Source organism: Cnephaeus nilssonii, assembly GCF_951640355.1.
Source record: "Cnephaeus nilssonii genome assembly, chromosome: 10".
Classification (NCBI taxonomy): Eukaryota; Metazoa; Chordata; class Mammalia; order Chiroptera; family Vespertilionidae; genus Cnephaeus; species Cnephaeus nilssonii.
Window position 1 is genome coordinate 35,305,283 of NC_137081.1, and position 14,854 is coordinate 35,320,136.

At 48.2% G+C, this 14,854-nt stretch overlaps 1 protein-coding gene across 11 annotated transcripts in view; it reads right to left on the minus strand.

The window, feature by feature from the left end:
• HDAC4 (histone deacetylase 4) overlaps window positions 1–14,854 on the minus strand; it is a 238,318-nt gene that overhangs the window by 89,179 nt on the left and 134,285 nt on the right. For all 11 annotated transcript variants that reach the window (XM_079781863.1, XM_079781868.1, XM_079781860.1 and 8 more), the window contains one exon: window positions 5,307–5,551. In XM_079781863.1, the coding sequence (XP_079637989.1) occupies window positions 5,307–5,551 (245 nt within the window). The remainder of the gene's footprint in view (window positions 1–5,306; window positions 5,552–14,854) is intronic.

Below are 14,854 nucleotides of genomic sequence, written 5' to 3' on the forward strand. Positions count from 1 at the left end.
ACTTAGAAATCATGTTCTGATCTGTGAATGAGGAAGGACAAGTAGATACTACTGATTATGGGCAAAAGTAACAGCCACATGACAACACTGAAATAATACCCTTAATTTATAATGGGTACTCCTACAACAGTAAGAAAAGATCAGCACTACAACAGAAAAACAGCAAAGAAAGTGATAATTAGTAGAAAAAGTGAATAAGCATATATAAATACGGTTACCCACAATCGCAGAAAGAGAGACACAATGAGACACAGAACGGAAATATAATGGGAACAAGTCCAGCTAAAGCCTCAGACTGCCGGGGAAGGGTGCACAGTCCCATCAGTGGAGGAGCAGGCATGGGCACCAGCTCCTTGGGCAACTGTGGGTGTGAGGGAGAGCACCTGTGCAGTGCCCAGCACAAATGGCCCCACCCAGGACGACTCAGTAAGTGCCGCCTGTCATGGTTACTACTGCTTTGCTATTTTCTCCATAGAATAAGCAAGGTGTGTGTGCATTTGTGACAGAGGGAGAGAGACAGACAGACACATGTACACTCGGCTGGTATAGATTTTGGAGATAAACATGGGTAACAAAAGTACTTACCTTGGGTCAGCAATGCCATTTCTACTCTGTCTAGACACATGCACACGATTCGTGCACAAGGAAAGTAAAAACATGAAAAACTGAAAATAATCTTAATGTTCAACTATTCGGGTATTAGTGGTTGTTTAAATTGTGGCTCACTGTAAGACTACAATAAAACCATTAAAATCATACTTTCGCAGTGTATGGAATGGTTTAGGGAAATGCTGACAACACAGTAAATAAAAATACATCAGAGTTTGACCCCATTCTAGAACACTACACCTACACATGCACACAGCTTACTAGTACATAAGATCACAGGGCTTCATTAACAGCCTTCCTACCTAATAGCACAGGAGCAATATTTTCTCCTTTGTAATTTTCAACTACTCAAATCATTAACACCAATGACTTTTACAATCAGAAAGAGGTTACCATGAAAACATCCCTTATAACTGCGGCACAGCCTGCAATGCCAACGCAAGGATATGACTGAATCTGTCCATACACAACCTCTAGGGAGGCCTAGGGCCCCAGATGCTCCTCCTCCTCCCACTGATGTTCAGGACACATTACCAGTGGGTTGTTCCTTTGGGGGTGCAATGGATTCGCCACTTGGGACGTTCAGGAGGAAGGTCTGTGGGTATGGTTCTCTAAGTGAACAACTAAAGAGGAGGGCCAGCATCTGGGTGAATGGGGCCGACTGAACACAGGCCTGACCTCCACCGCCCTGAAAGCACCTACAGGGACAGAGGAGAGTATTTTTTAAATAGATACAAATCCACAGACCACAGACTGCAGAAATGGTTGGACTGCAAAGCAAGTGAGTGAAGAAACACCCCAACTGGGAAGGCTGTGGCCTCCACCAGGGAAACAAGACAGCACCACTCCCGGTAGCTCCCAGACAACAGTGTCAACACTGCTTCCAACTAAAGATGTTCACATATGTCTACCAGTGAAGCTAAATGTTTGATACATTCCCAACACAAAAATGTAAGTATCTGAAAAACATGAAGACAATATGTATTTACAGAAACATCCCTCCTCATAGCTGGAGATACCGGGATGGCACCCCTGACCCCAGAACTAGAAGGTAGCTGAGATGATGAAGTGGCTTGCACTGGGGTCCCAGTGTCCTGCCCCTTCTTCCTGAGTGCACCTGACTCCTGTCCGAGTCACTGCTGTCCTGGTCCCGTCCCCTCTGAATGAGAGTGAGCATCCCTCCTGCATGCACTCTGGCCCTGTTGCTGCATGTCCCCAGTACACATTCCCTCGGATATATTCCAAAAGGAATTCTGACCTTAGCTATGAGACCTGCTTTAGCCAGTGAGGCAGTAACATCCTAGACTGAAAACACACTTGCCCTTCTGCTGAGCTTAGAACTCTGAAACAAGCAAATAATCCCCTGGCCCCTAACAGCCTGCCAAACATCAGACCAGAGAGTGAGGCAATTATAGGTCACCCAGCTGCTGCAGGTACAGAGAGAAATCCCAGGCCTGAAGAACAGCTTAAACAACCCTCAACATACAAAATGACTACTGTGGTAAGTGCTATATTTGGGGTCATTTGCTACACAGCAAACTTAACTGAGACACTCCTGCAATACAGTCCTTGCAGTCCTATAAAACAGTAAGCATCACCACACAAGCAGGAAGGACCTAGTGAGGCTTAGATGCTAAAATCATTTCCCTTTGCATGAAATGAATATTTAAATTATTGATCCTGATCTAAAGATGTAATAAATTCCAATTTCAGATACTTGGAAATACAAAAACCATGTGATTGTATCATTATACTTAGAAATAGCCGCTGACAACCACAAATGCACTCATCAGTGCGTGGCCACTGTGAGAAGAGCCCCAAGGCCTCTCAAACTGTGGGACTGGTTTGCATCAGGAAAGAGGGACCTAAGCCAATGGGAAGGGAGAAATGATTCACTCCAGGGAAATCCCAGAGCTGTATCAGGAAGGGCACGTGGTCCCTGTGTGCCAAGTGTGAGCAATACGCACACAGGGTGACACAGGAAGGGAGACTCTGAGTAAGTCTTTAAGCAGAGTGAAGTCTAAGTATACTAGTAAGTGGCCCCCAAGAAGTGGCCATGTGTATGTGTGTGGGGGTTGGGACAGGAGAACCAGTTCTTCCCTCAAATGGGAAATCGCTCGCTGGGTTCTTTCCTGTAGGGAGAAAGCTGGCTGTCTAAACAGGGAATGCTTGCCTGACGAGGTCTAGGGCCTGCGGATCCAGGCAGAGGGCAGGGAGGGGCAGCTTTGTTGGTTAACCTCACGCTACTTTTTTACTTGAAACACTAGAAACACGTATTTCTTTGATACAATAAAAAGAATTAGCCGAAACCAGTTTGGCTCAGTGGATAGAGCATCGGTCTGCGGACTGAAGGGTCCCAGGTTCGATTCCGGTCAAGGGCATGTACATTGGTTGCGGGCACATCCCCAGTAGGGGGTGTGCAGGAGGCAGCTGGTCGATGTTTCTCTCTCATCGATGTTTCTAGCTCTCTGTCCCTCTCCCTTCCTCTCTGTAAAAAATCAATAAAATATATTTAAAATAAAATAAAAAAAGAATTAAAACTACAACAACTCCCAAAGCAGCAAATCTAGAAAACAGTCTTTTAATTATCTGTGCTAAACCAGTTGGTGAAAGTTCACAATTTCTAGGGACAGATATTTCCCACGCCCCAAACTCTGGTTCTTCACACCCCACCTCAGGTACAGTGCTCATTGGAACCTTGTCCAGGGAAGGGGAGAACTAACCATGCATGATGCAAGCAGGAACGTGGTACCTGAAGCAGCCTGACTCGCAGAGAAACTGTCAAGGTCATGCACAGTACTGAGCACTGAGAGCTCATTAAAGATCTTCTACACCCAAAGTTAACAATTTAAGTCATATTTTTTAAAATGATTCCCTTCTTATTTACAAGTTTCTACTTAAATTCACTGATGATTTAATGGCACTAATTAGACTGTGTGCTCAAGAGCTCTGTCTGGCAAACACGACTGCCAAATGTCACTAACAATATGACAGCTTAGGAAGAGGGTTTAAATCATCAAAACAAAAGCCGCTGATGTAATGATACAATTACAAAGTTTAAACAGCTTTTATGATCTCCATTTTAAATGGAAAAATAAATGATTAAAATGCAGACGCATGTGACCTTGAGATTCTTCCTGTGTGTGGAGAACCAGGCCTGAGCTCTCTTGGTGACAAGGGCATGAGGAGCACCCAACGGCCAGCCCGGCCCTGCACAGGTTGACATGAGGACTCGGGAAGGACACTCTCCCATCTCCATGGCAGGCCAGGTGAGGACAGGAACAGGGTCAGGAAACCAGACCCAGCTCAGTCAGAGGACCAGGCTGCGGGAAGCCCACTTGCTCTGTGACAGCAGCACCTCCCTCTCAAGGGTCTTGATGATTCTTGCTGCTCTGATGACCTCACATACACAGGATTTGTTTATTTCTCAAAATCTCATTTTTTTTCTACAAGCTATAAATTCAACAGACTCCTACATGAGACATGTTTAATGCCGGTTGGCACGAACCATGCCTGCAAGGTAGGACACTGGCACTGTCTGTATTAGTGCATGACGGCAGGAGTGTGAGGGACAATGCAATTCAACAGGTAGCTACTGAGGTCTTCCGTCAGCCAGATACAGCTGTGTTAGGCCTGCAAACCCATGTCCACATGGGGAGGCATGGACACGTGACTGATAGAGACACACAATGAAGGGCAGTGAGGGGCCCACCTTTGGGAGCACACGCATGCACTCTGTGTGCTTTGGGGGCTGCGAGAGATAAGGACCTGAGGCCTCCTGCACACAACCACATGTGATCTTGGACATGGATCCTGTGGTCTTGAATGCCAGCTTAAGTGCAACCTTGTGAGAGGCCCTGAGTTCCAACTGCCAGCTAAGCTGCTCTTGGGTCCCCGGCCCACAGAAACTAGGGGATAATACATGTCTGTTGTTGTAGCTGCTAAGTTGCGGGGTAATATGTTACATAGAAATAAATAACTTACACGACATGGGTTTTTTTGCTTTGTTTTAACGTGGCTACTAGGAAATGTAAAATTACCTACGTAACTGTAACGTACCCTGTATATTTCTACTGGGCAATGCTGCTCTGCATGGCTCGAATATCATGAGAGCTTATCAGGACCAGTACATCACACCAGGACTGTCAACTACACATTGTACTTTCACTACGTGTCACTAATACATGTTTCTTTCCTATGTATTTAATTTTAAAATCTGGGATATGATTAGATACTTGTAGAGAGTAAGCACTCCCCCAAAAAGGTTTATGTTAGTTTTTCTTATTCTATTTAAATATAAGAAAATGTTAAAATCTCTTTCCAGTTACAAAAGGTCAGTAGGACAAAATGAGAAGAGGTAGACACCACCCAAGAGATAACCTGGGTTACTATTCCTACTAGTAATTTTCCTATTTCAGGACATGTATTGGCAGGTGAAATTAGATTGGAAGCACTCTCTCTGCTTTAAGTACATCCTACACTGGGATTTTAGACACTATTTCCACTATATACTACATCTGCCCCAATTTACTTGGCCAACACCCTGCTGCTGAAAATACAGGCATCCAGTGATCTGTCTTCGGGGCACGGTGAGGAACGTCCCTGCCTGTGAGTCCTAGTGGTGCAGCTGGTTGCTAGGGACCATGCTCAGCAGCTAGGATCACGGTGCGAAAGCATGTGCTGGAGCCAGGACTTACCTTGATGTGCTCGTGCAGCTGGGCCTCGTGCTGCCGCGACAGCTGTTCGTGCTGCCTTTGGAACTCTGCGATGAGGATCTGCCGCTGCAGCTGCTGCTTCTGCTTCAGAGCCAGGAGCTCCTGCTGCAGCTGCTGTTCCCGGAGGGCGGGCTCTGCCACAGGCAGCGGGAACTGGTGGTCCAGGCGCAGGTCCATGGGCACCGCGGAGGGAGCCACCTGCAAAGGCAGCGCCGAGGCCACATCCACTGCAGAGAGAGCACAGCACAGAGCATGGTCACTGCAGGCCATGGCGTCCCCCGCCTGAGCAACCACCTAGACCCTTAGCAAGCAGCGAGGGGTATCCACATGCTGAAGGACAGTTCACATTTCAGATGCCACTCCCCAACTCTTGCCCAAAAGGCTCACAGTGCAGGACTCAGCAGCCTATGAGAGGATCTACTCTTCAAGTACAAAAATCACAGCCATCATGAAGGTGAGACCAGGACACATTCGTGCACACTGCCCCCTGCTTTCTCACAGGATGCACTGTAGGCCCATCGCCTTTTCTGAAAGCAAGTTTGAAAATCACAATGAGAAAAGGGAAGAAAGGCTCGGGAGAGGGCTGAACAGCACTAATATGGAGGCTGACTGCGGGGTCGCTTCCTCCTTCTCTCCAAGTCACTGAGGAACTGTGTACTGGAAACACAGAACAGTGTGTGCCACAGAGTGGTCCAGATAGATGCTCAGGACGAGGGCCTGTTTCCATGGCGAAGCGAGTGCCCTCTCAGCAAATATGTTTACTGGCTGCAGCCCACGGAGTGCCTCCCAGCTGGCCTGCATGGGCACATGCATGAGCCGTGTCTGCTGCGTAGAACCCACGGCCTCTTCTAGGCTCGAAGGCTGGCCGAGGACAGCACGAGTGACTGAGATTAGAAACAGCAGCAGAATCAATCTTAATGCTGACAAATCAATACCAAATTAAAGCGAGATAAGGAGCAGGAGGAATGTAAGTTTTCAATTATGGACATCACAAGATAACCCAAGGTGGGTGCTCCTGCTGGGACAGGTTCCTACTTTGAAAATACATGAATACAGGCTTGCACTGTGGCGCAGAGAACCTTCCACAGTGGTACTCAGACACGCTGTGCTCCGCCCTTTCCCCCACCATGGACTTGGCTCGTAAAGCCCCCAAACGAGCTGAGGGGAGAGCATAGCACAGAGACCCACAGCTCTCCTGTCACTTCCAGAAAGGTCCCCCTAATCTGCTCTAGGCCCATTTCTTCATCAACCAACAAGCACCAGACCCGGGGGCCAGGGCAGGAGAAGGGGGCCTTGCCCTGAAGGGGGTTACAAAACTCAGATGGGAGCCCCAATTCAATAGGCCAGGGCCACCAAGGACCAGTTCTCTTACCTAAGGGCTGTCTTTGCCTAGACCCTAGCACAGGCCAAGTTATGCATATGACTTGGTCCCGGAGTCTGCCTGGAAGTAGTCACCCCCACTGCACACATGCCTAGGACCTCGCCCTCAGGCCACAGAGCCCTCCAGTGGCAGATATACAGTTCCTGAGGAGTTCTGTGCTCCCAGCCCTATAGCCATAGGTTCTGGTAAAAGAGTGCAGCGCATAAGTGGAACCATGCCCTCGGGGCAGAGCATTTCTGTGGTCATTGCCCAGGTGGCAGGTCCCACACTGGCCTTTCTGATCAGGCAAGGTCAGGGAAGGCTGGGCTGAGGGAGAGGCTGGCTGTGTGGAAGCCCTGTGTTCTGACCCCGAGCCGACACAGGCACGGCGCTCTGAGCACCATGTCCTGACAAATGTGTTATCTGACTGCAGTGTATGGTCACGGAGGCAGAGCCCAGGAAGCTGACAGGCTGGAGGCTGCCCAGGATACTCTCACCTCAGCGTCCGAAGCAGCTATAACACAGAACTGCCCAGAGGGAGACCAACAAATTCTCCACACTTGATCCTTTTAAGAAACTATCCAATCTCCTCTCTTTTAACACTAACAAGCAGGGGTAAACACCAGCTGACTGTTTCTCTTCTGTTCCCCAAATCAGTGAAGTGCAACCCTCAACTTTTTAAACGTTTGCATTTTTGTCTAATTGGGTATCAGACTTGACCTATTAAGAGGTTTTTATTTGATCTTTATTTGATAAAATCTATATAAATAGTGTTTTCATGAACAGGCCCAGGGAAGAGTGGTATCCCACCCCCCCACCCCCCTCCACCACATACAACCTGAGAAGACTGGATTTTATTAATCCCCCAGCTTTTCTTGTTTTGATCATTTTATTATGAAAATATAGCAAACTGGATAAACTGGGTAAATAATACCAGTTTTAAAAAAACCTCAATACCTTCCCCCATTTGCTTCAGACTTTCTCTGAAGGAATAAAGTCGTATGAAGGGCAGGGAGGAGAGCTTAGTAAAAAAGCTTAGCAACAAGGGGACTCGACACCATGAGGGGATTCAGGTCATGTGTTTGGAGGGGTGTCACTGTCACCTGTGAACAATGCTGAGTGCTCCCAAACCTATCGCTGCTGTGACTGACCACCAGCCCCACAGGTTCCCTCTGCATCCACCTATGAGATCCAAAAGTTATTGTCCATTAACCTGCTAACCTGCCTCATTACCTCACAGATTACAGGTGAGGTACATGACGGACTTCTCAGGTGAGTTTGACTTTGCTTTCAAAGGACAGGCCTGACCCTACCTTTCTGGGTTACACACACACGGTCACTGTTTTAGAGAGAACTCCTAGGTCTATGTTCAGAGGTAGGAACAACCTACAGTGTCTCTCTCACACTCTGCTTGTCTGGTTAAACAGTGCTATTTTAGCTTCAGTAAATAACCACCGAGAACTAATGAATAAACATAGCACCTACATTTTGTGAGCAGTGTCACTTTGGTGGCCACTATGGCAGGGGAGGTCAGGTGTGATCCCACTTAGAAGATGTGCCAAGGTGACTTGAGACCCTATGCAGCAGCAATGCCATTGCTGACAGGCTGGACCGAGGACTCATCACTGCCCACTTGAGCTCATCCTCTCCCTGTTTCTAATTTTTCATAGATGGGCAGTGGGGGCATCAGAAATGTCCCATAGTTAATCTCTTAAAACTAAACATAGCCCTGGCTGGTGTGGGTCAGTTGGTTGGGTGTTGTCCTATGCACCAAAAGGTTGTTGGTTTGATTGCCAGTCAGGGCATATGCCTGGGTTGCAGGCTCAATCCCTGGTAGGGGACATGCGGGAGGCAGCTGATCAAAGTTTTCCTCTCTCATCCATGTTTCTCTCTCCCTTTCCCTTCCTCTCTCTCTAAAAGTCAATAATAATAATAAAAAACAAGAACAAAAAATAAAGGGTTCCTTTTTATTAACCAAACCTGCGATGGGCCACCGTGTCCATGCACGTTTATCTGATGCTAGTGTGCAGGGCCTCCTGCTCCGTGCTGGGCACAGACCCAGGCCTACAATGGGACACCAGGTTGGGGGGTCGGGGAATGGGGCTGACGAAGGCCCAGAGAAGGCCTACAAGGGGCTGCATCTCCCTGACACAGAAGAGGCATCATGAGCAAGGAACCAGGGGTCCGGGCGCATGTGTGGGGGTCATGGGGACTCCGAGGCAGAAGAGCTCATATCCCTTGCCCTGTGGGTGCCCCCTGGGCAGGGAGGCAGGTAGTGTATGGAAGCTGGACCAAAAGCTGAGGGGCTGGCAGTGGGTTCAGGAGCTGAAAGAGAAGAGCGTGGTGGCCTCGGGAAAGCAAACAAGGATGGAAGATGCTGAGGCACAGCAGCTGCTCAGGTGGCCCCTGCTCAGTAATGACGTGCGGCAGGCAGTGCACACCCACCACACGCAAACTGAGGTTTGTCTTATTAACTCAAATGTTCCTCAGAGTCTCCTAGGTATGGAATCCTAGAGAATCTTCTAAGGACACCCTCCCTGACAGCTGGTGAGTCCTTCTGCAGACACCAAAGAGCAATGGGTCCAGGTGAGGAGTATGCTGATGTGGCTGAACCTGCAGACAAACCTCCCTGCTGCCTGGAGTGAAACGAGTGGGATATGAAGGTGGCTGAGCCGGGGCAGAAGCGTCCTCAGTGAATGCATCACTGTTCTGACTGCAGCATTTCCTCCATATTTGCTGTTAGAAAGGAATAAAGTCCTGCCTCGGTTTACCTTTTTGAGGTATCACAGAAAACTTCACTCTTTTGCTACAGAAAGTTAAAGAGCAGAGAGAATGAAAAGTTGAACATTACCTATGTCAGACACACCCAAACCAGCCCTTGCCTTTCCTCCACCCCTGCTGACAATGCTCCACTTACGGTTAGACACAAGCACAGCGTGGCAGCACACGTGGGCCACAGAGAGCCATGCAGGGATCAAGAAACACTACCTGCTCACTCTAGTGTGCCCCACACAGACACGCCAGGTTGGGGGAGTGGCCATAGCTGTCCCAAGCCCTGTCCTGCACAGCAGCTGCTGAGAGAAGTCACAATCCCCATTCATCCTAGCCTCCAGCGGGTGTGTCAGACAAGACTTGTACTGATTCAGTATCAAAAACTAGCTGAAATGCCATGAGTTCCCAGTAGAAGTTGCTAGTGCCTCTGACCCAGAGCGCCCTGGAGAAAACAATCAAACCTTCTCTACTTAAAGAATGCAGCACCAAAACAAAAAAGCCTGTATTCCCATGAATATTTTATGGTGGAGAGAAAATTGCTTGTATAGGTTGTGCCATGAGAAATACATTAACACAATCAGACTCGTGACGTCAGCAGAAGCACAAAGAGCACATTCAAGGCCCAGTAAGAAATGCAGGCTGTGCTGTTCTCAACCACAGAGAGAAGAAATCTGGGATACTCTGTTTCTTTATTTAGTAAGTGATCATAAAGGACACTGTCACTTTCCGTGGTTAGGTCCTCTCTTCACACACCATGCCATGCTATCATATAGACGCGAAACACAGAGAAGCACTATTCCTCAGAAAACACGGCCAAAGTTCAGGGTCCATTCAAGTGAAGAATGAGTCATTCAAATCCAGGGGAAAATAATAGATATCGCAACTATGTAACCACGATTTCCTCTTACTCTGACATTTTGCCTATCTGGGGAGGTGGAGAAAGTGAGGAAAAAGAAGATGGGGTAAATTAGAGATGTAACTGAAAAACGTGTTCCCCTATGGCTGTGAAATGTGTCCACACACTGAAAAACATGTGTTGGGATAAGGAGTGATGCCAGAGGCCCTGTGTGCTCTGCACATCACATGCCCGCCCAATACTCTAACTTTGTCAGGCAGCCCCTCGCTTTTATTTTTGTTTTTTTGTTTTGTTAATCCTCACCTGAGGATATTTTTCCATTGATTTTTAGATAGAGTAGAAAGGAGGGGGAGAGACAGAGAGAAACATCCATGTGAGAGAGATACATCGATTGGTTGTCTCCTGCATGCACTCCGGCCAGGGCCAAGGATCAAGCCTGCAACCCAAGTACATGCCCTTTACCGGGAATCAAACCCGGGACCCTCCGGTCTGCGGGCTGACACTATATCCACTGGGCCAAACCGGCTAGGGCATCCTTCACTTTTCTTTATAGTTATAGTCCACCTGTGTTATTCCTACACGTGTTCCTTAATGAAAGGAGCGAGCACAAATGCAATGGCATGACAGGGTAGTAATGGTTCCCAGGAAAAGATAAGCAGTCTGGAGTCTGGTCTGCCTGCAGCCTGAAGAGTGGACAAGAGTGCCTTCTGGGGAGGGTTGTGAGTGTCCCCAGGACACCAAGGGCCACTCACTCTCATTGTGGCATCTGGCAGGACAGTCACATGGACCCGAATTGCCCTGCACACCTGCTTCCTGTGCCCAGGTGTGAGCCATGAAGGCCTGTGGAGAGACACGTGTCCCCAGGGAAGTGGGGCAGATGTTCCAGACAGGTCAGTAGCAAGCTAACAAGAGTCTGGGGCAGGCTCACCAGTCTCTGTCTACAGGCCACAGGGCCACAGAGCACAGGCAGCCTTGAAGGTCAGCCCTGCCTCCACACACCTGCTCAAAACCCAAGGGCTCCACCCTGCCAGGTGACCCAGGGCCTCCTGCTCGATGGCTTGGTAGTCCCTTGTCTCTGTCCTTGAGTAAATCTCTGGGTTTCTTTGACCCACTCATCTTTCTCTGTTTACTCTCTCATCCTGAGGGAACTCAGGCTCCATCTATGTTTTGAAAAGGAAGCATGGAAGGCCTGCCTGTCTGCAAGTGTATCCGTTTTCCCTCTTTGTACTGGCACTGTGCCGGGACTCTAGCTTACAACCATCTTCCTCAGGAGTGCAAGAAACCGCTCTCTGCCTGTTCCCTGTGCTGTTGTGAAGTGTAAAGTTGTTCTGATCCTGGACCCTTTTTGTGGGACCTGGATCTCCGCTCTGTATGTTTATAAGATCTTCTTGTCCCCAAGGTTCTAAAATTTTAGAATCAAGTGCTTGGGGAGGATCCTTCTGTGCCCATGGTGGGGCACGTGGTTGGCCTGTTCACTGTGGCAGCTGGTGTCCTCCTCAGTGGGGACTTTCCTTGAATTATTTTACTTGTTCTTTTTTCATTTTGTCCTTTTGAAACCCGTTTAGGTGGTAAATTGCCATTTCCTTTTATTTCTCTTATGCACAACTTTCTATGAGATTTCCTTAAATGTAATTCTAACCTTTCCATCGAGTTTTTCGTAATTTCTGCTGTTACGTGTGTTTTTTAAGTGTTTTTATTAATTTTAGAGTGAGAGGAAGGGAGAGGAATAGAGATATAGAAACATCGATCGACTGCCTCCTGCATGCCCCCTACTGGGGAATGAGCCCACAGCCTGGACATGTGACCTGACTGGGAATTGAACCTGTGACCTCTTGGTTCATAGATCAACACTCAACCACTGAGCCATACTGGTGTTCAGAGGCACGGGTGGCTCCCTGCCCAAACGTTTCCAGTAAACTATCAGAGGGATCTGGAGGCATGGGTGGTTCCACTTTGATTCCCAGCAAGACCACCCCCAGGAGGTTCTGCACCTGCTCAGGGAACTCCTATGATGTGCAAGGCTTTCCTATGCTATGAACAGCCGGCAATGGTAACTGCCCAGATGGTCTCACTGGGTTGTCAACAGTCCATCCCCCTTCAACGGTTAGCCAGACCATTTCTGTAATGAGGAGGGACCCAAATCAACCACCCATGTTTCTCAGACAGCAGTTTTTAGGAGAAAGGTAGGGCAAGTGCTTGATTCTCTTGCCCAGTTTGATCCCCATGTTGCATCAAACATTCTCCCGAGGAGAATGGGTCCCTCCAGTGGGGAGCAGTGTTTCGGGACTGCAGTCTGGCTGCTGCTTCTGACACATGGATCTTTACTGGAGTTTTTGTGAATTTTGGGTGAGAGTGGAATTATAGTCATATGTTCAATCTGCCATCTCACCAAGGAGCTTCGGAATACATTACTTATTAAAAATATCAGTCAAAAGAATCAACAGTCATATCAGGTTTTATACAAAATACTGATTTATACATAATATCACTTTCCCCAAAGGTGATCTTAACTGAATTACAATTATTCTTTTTAACACTGTGTGTACGTGTAGAGGGGAGGGGAGGTAAAGCCTTAAGTGCATCTCGATGTAAAGATGTAATGATCTTCTGTGGCTAATGTAAATAACTTCAGTGGGCCCACCTTGGCCTAATTTGTAAATGAACATACATACCCTTTCTCTCTGCCTCATTTACAAAGAAATGGGCTTATGGAAAGTATTCACCATCATTTGAAAAATGAGAATAAAAACAATTATGGCACAAGAAGAGGAGGTTTTGTTTTGTACTGTTTTCAATTGAAGCAAAATGAAAAGAAATAAATATAATCAATGGAAACATTTATAGATTTTACAGATGTATATATGGGAAGGCTTTGTTCTCCACATGGGACAGGGAGAGACCTGTATCAGTTGGTTTGCATATATTAAATGTTACATACAGTAAATGTAACCCTTTCTGTGTCCTGTACACATGATTTCCTTGCACAGTTCCAGGGAGTTGATCAGTCTTCCAAGCCAGTGAGAAGTTGACTAGAGCAGGTAGGTCTCTGCTCCACGCTGGAGGCGGAGAGGGTGTCAGGCAGCACTCCTCCCTGTGTGTGTCCCCTTGTCGTCGGTGCTACCAGAGCATCACTGCAGGTCCTGTGCGCTGGGCCTGGCCTAGCTTCACTCGTGCTACCTCACTTAATGTGTAACACAAAGGATCCCACAGGACAGTGACAGGCACCTGTACCTCATAGGACAGGTGGAAAAAGAGAAGCACTGAGTCTGAGCAACATGCCCAAGGCTACCCAGAAAATGAAAATGACAGCCAGGAACTAGAACCTGGGTATCCTAATCATGCTGCCCAGTGGGCTAGAGAGCCCAGGGGGCAGGTCACCCTGAGCGGTGGTTCTCAGGCTGGGTGCCTGGGGACTTGGGAACAATGTAGGACCCAGGCCTGCTCTATGTGGGAACAGGCGTTGGTAGTCTCCAACAGAGCTTGGTGGGTCAGGCACCCCCAGAAGCCAGGAACCCCCACCTGGAGCTCTGAGTAAACACCCACGAGAGTGTTTCCCGCCAGCAGTGGGCCTGCCTGATCCTTCATCTCTCTCCCTGTGGCTCTGACTTTGGTTTCAGTTGTGACCAAAGGCCAGTCTGCCCTGTAATTACTGGCTTGCTCAAGTGCTCAGTATTTCTAGCTCTCCATGAACAACTCTACTTCTGAAAGGTCCTGGGGCTGGGGCAGCCTCAGGATCAGCCCTGCAAGGCTCTGCTCAAGGCTGACACAAGGCCCCAAAAGGCTGGTCAGGTCTTGCCACCCACCCAGGACCAGGAAGACAGGTTTACAAGTTCAACCGAACCACCATAGCCCACAGAGCAGAGCTGGAAAGAAAATCCCCTAATACCGTGGTCGGCAAACTGCGGCTCGCAAGCCACATGCGGCTCTTTGGCCCCTTGAGTGTGGCTCTTCCACAAAATACCACGGCCTGGGCTAGTCTATTTTGAAGAAGTGGCATTAGAAGAAGTTTAAGTTTAAAAAATTTGGCTCTCAAAAGAAATTTCAATCGTTGTACTGTTGATATTTGAATCTGTTGACTCATGAGTTTGCCGACCACTGCCCTAATACAATTCTTGTCATAGCTAAAATAAGAAGCTACAATTTACACCAGGTGTGGGCTTCACCTAAATCAGCTCACACCTCTACCCAATTCACACCACCTCCCAAACTACAAGCTTTCAAAATGTTTCTCCCTGGAAGGAAATCTAAGGTCCCTGTATACACTAATGGGATGTGGACTCTCGGTCAGTGTCTTGTCCCCGAGGAGAGGGGCTTTGCACAGCTGGTTAGGACTTTCCTATGGCCATGCCTGCCCCCCACCCACCCCATCCCTACTGCATTGGCATCTCCGAGTTGTCTGCTGACACCAGAGAGAACGTTCCAGTGGGAAGGCAAGCCTACAGTGCTGCTGAAAGGGTTCGCCCTGCAAACTCACTGTCTCCGCACCCTCGTCCTGGCCAACAATTTGGAAGACACCGGAGCATGAGATGGGAGCTGTTCTGT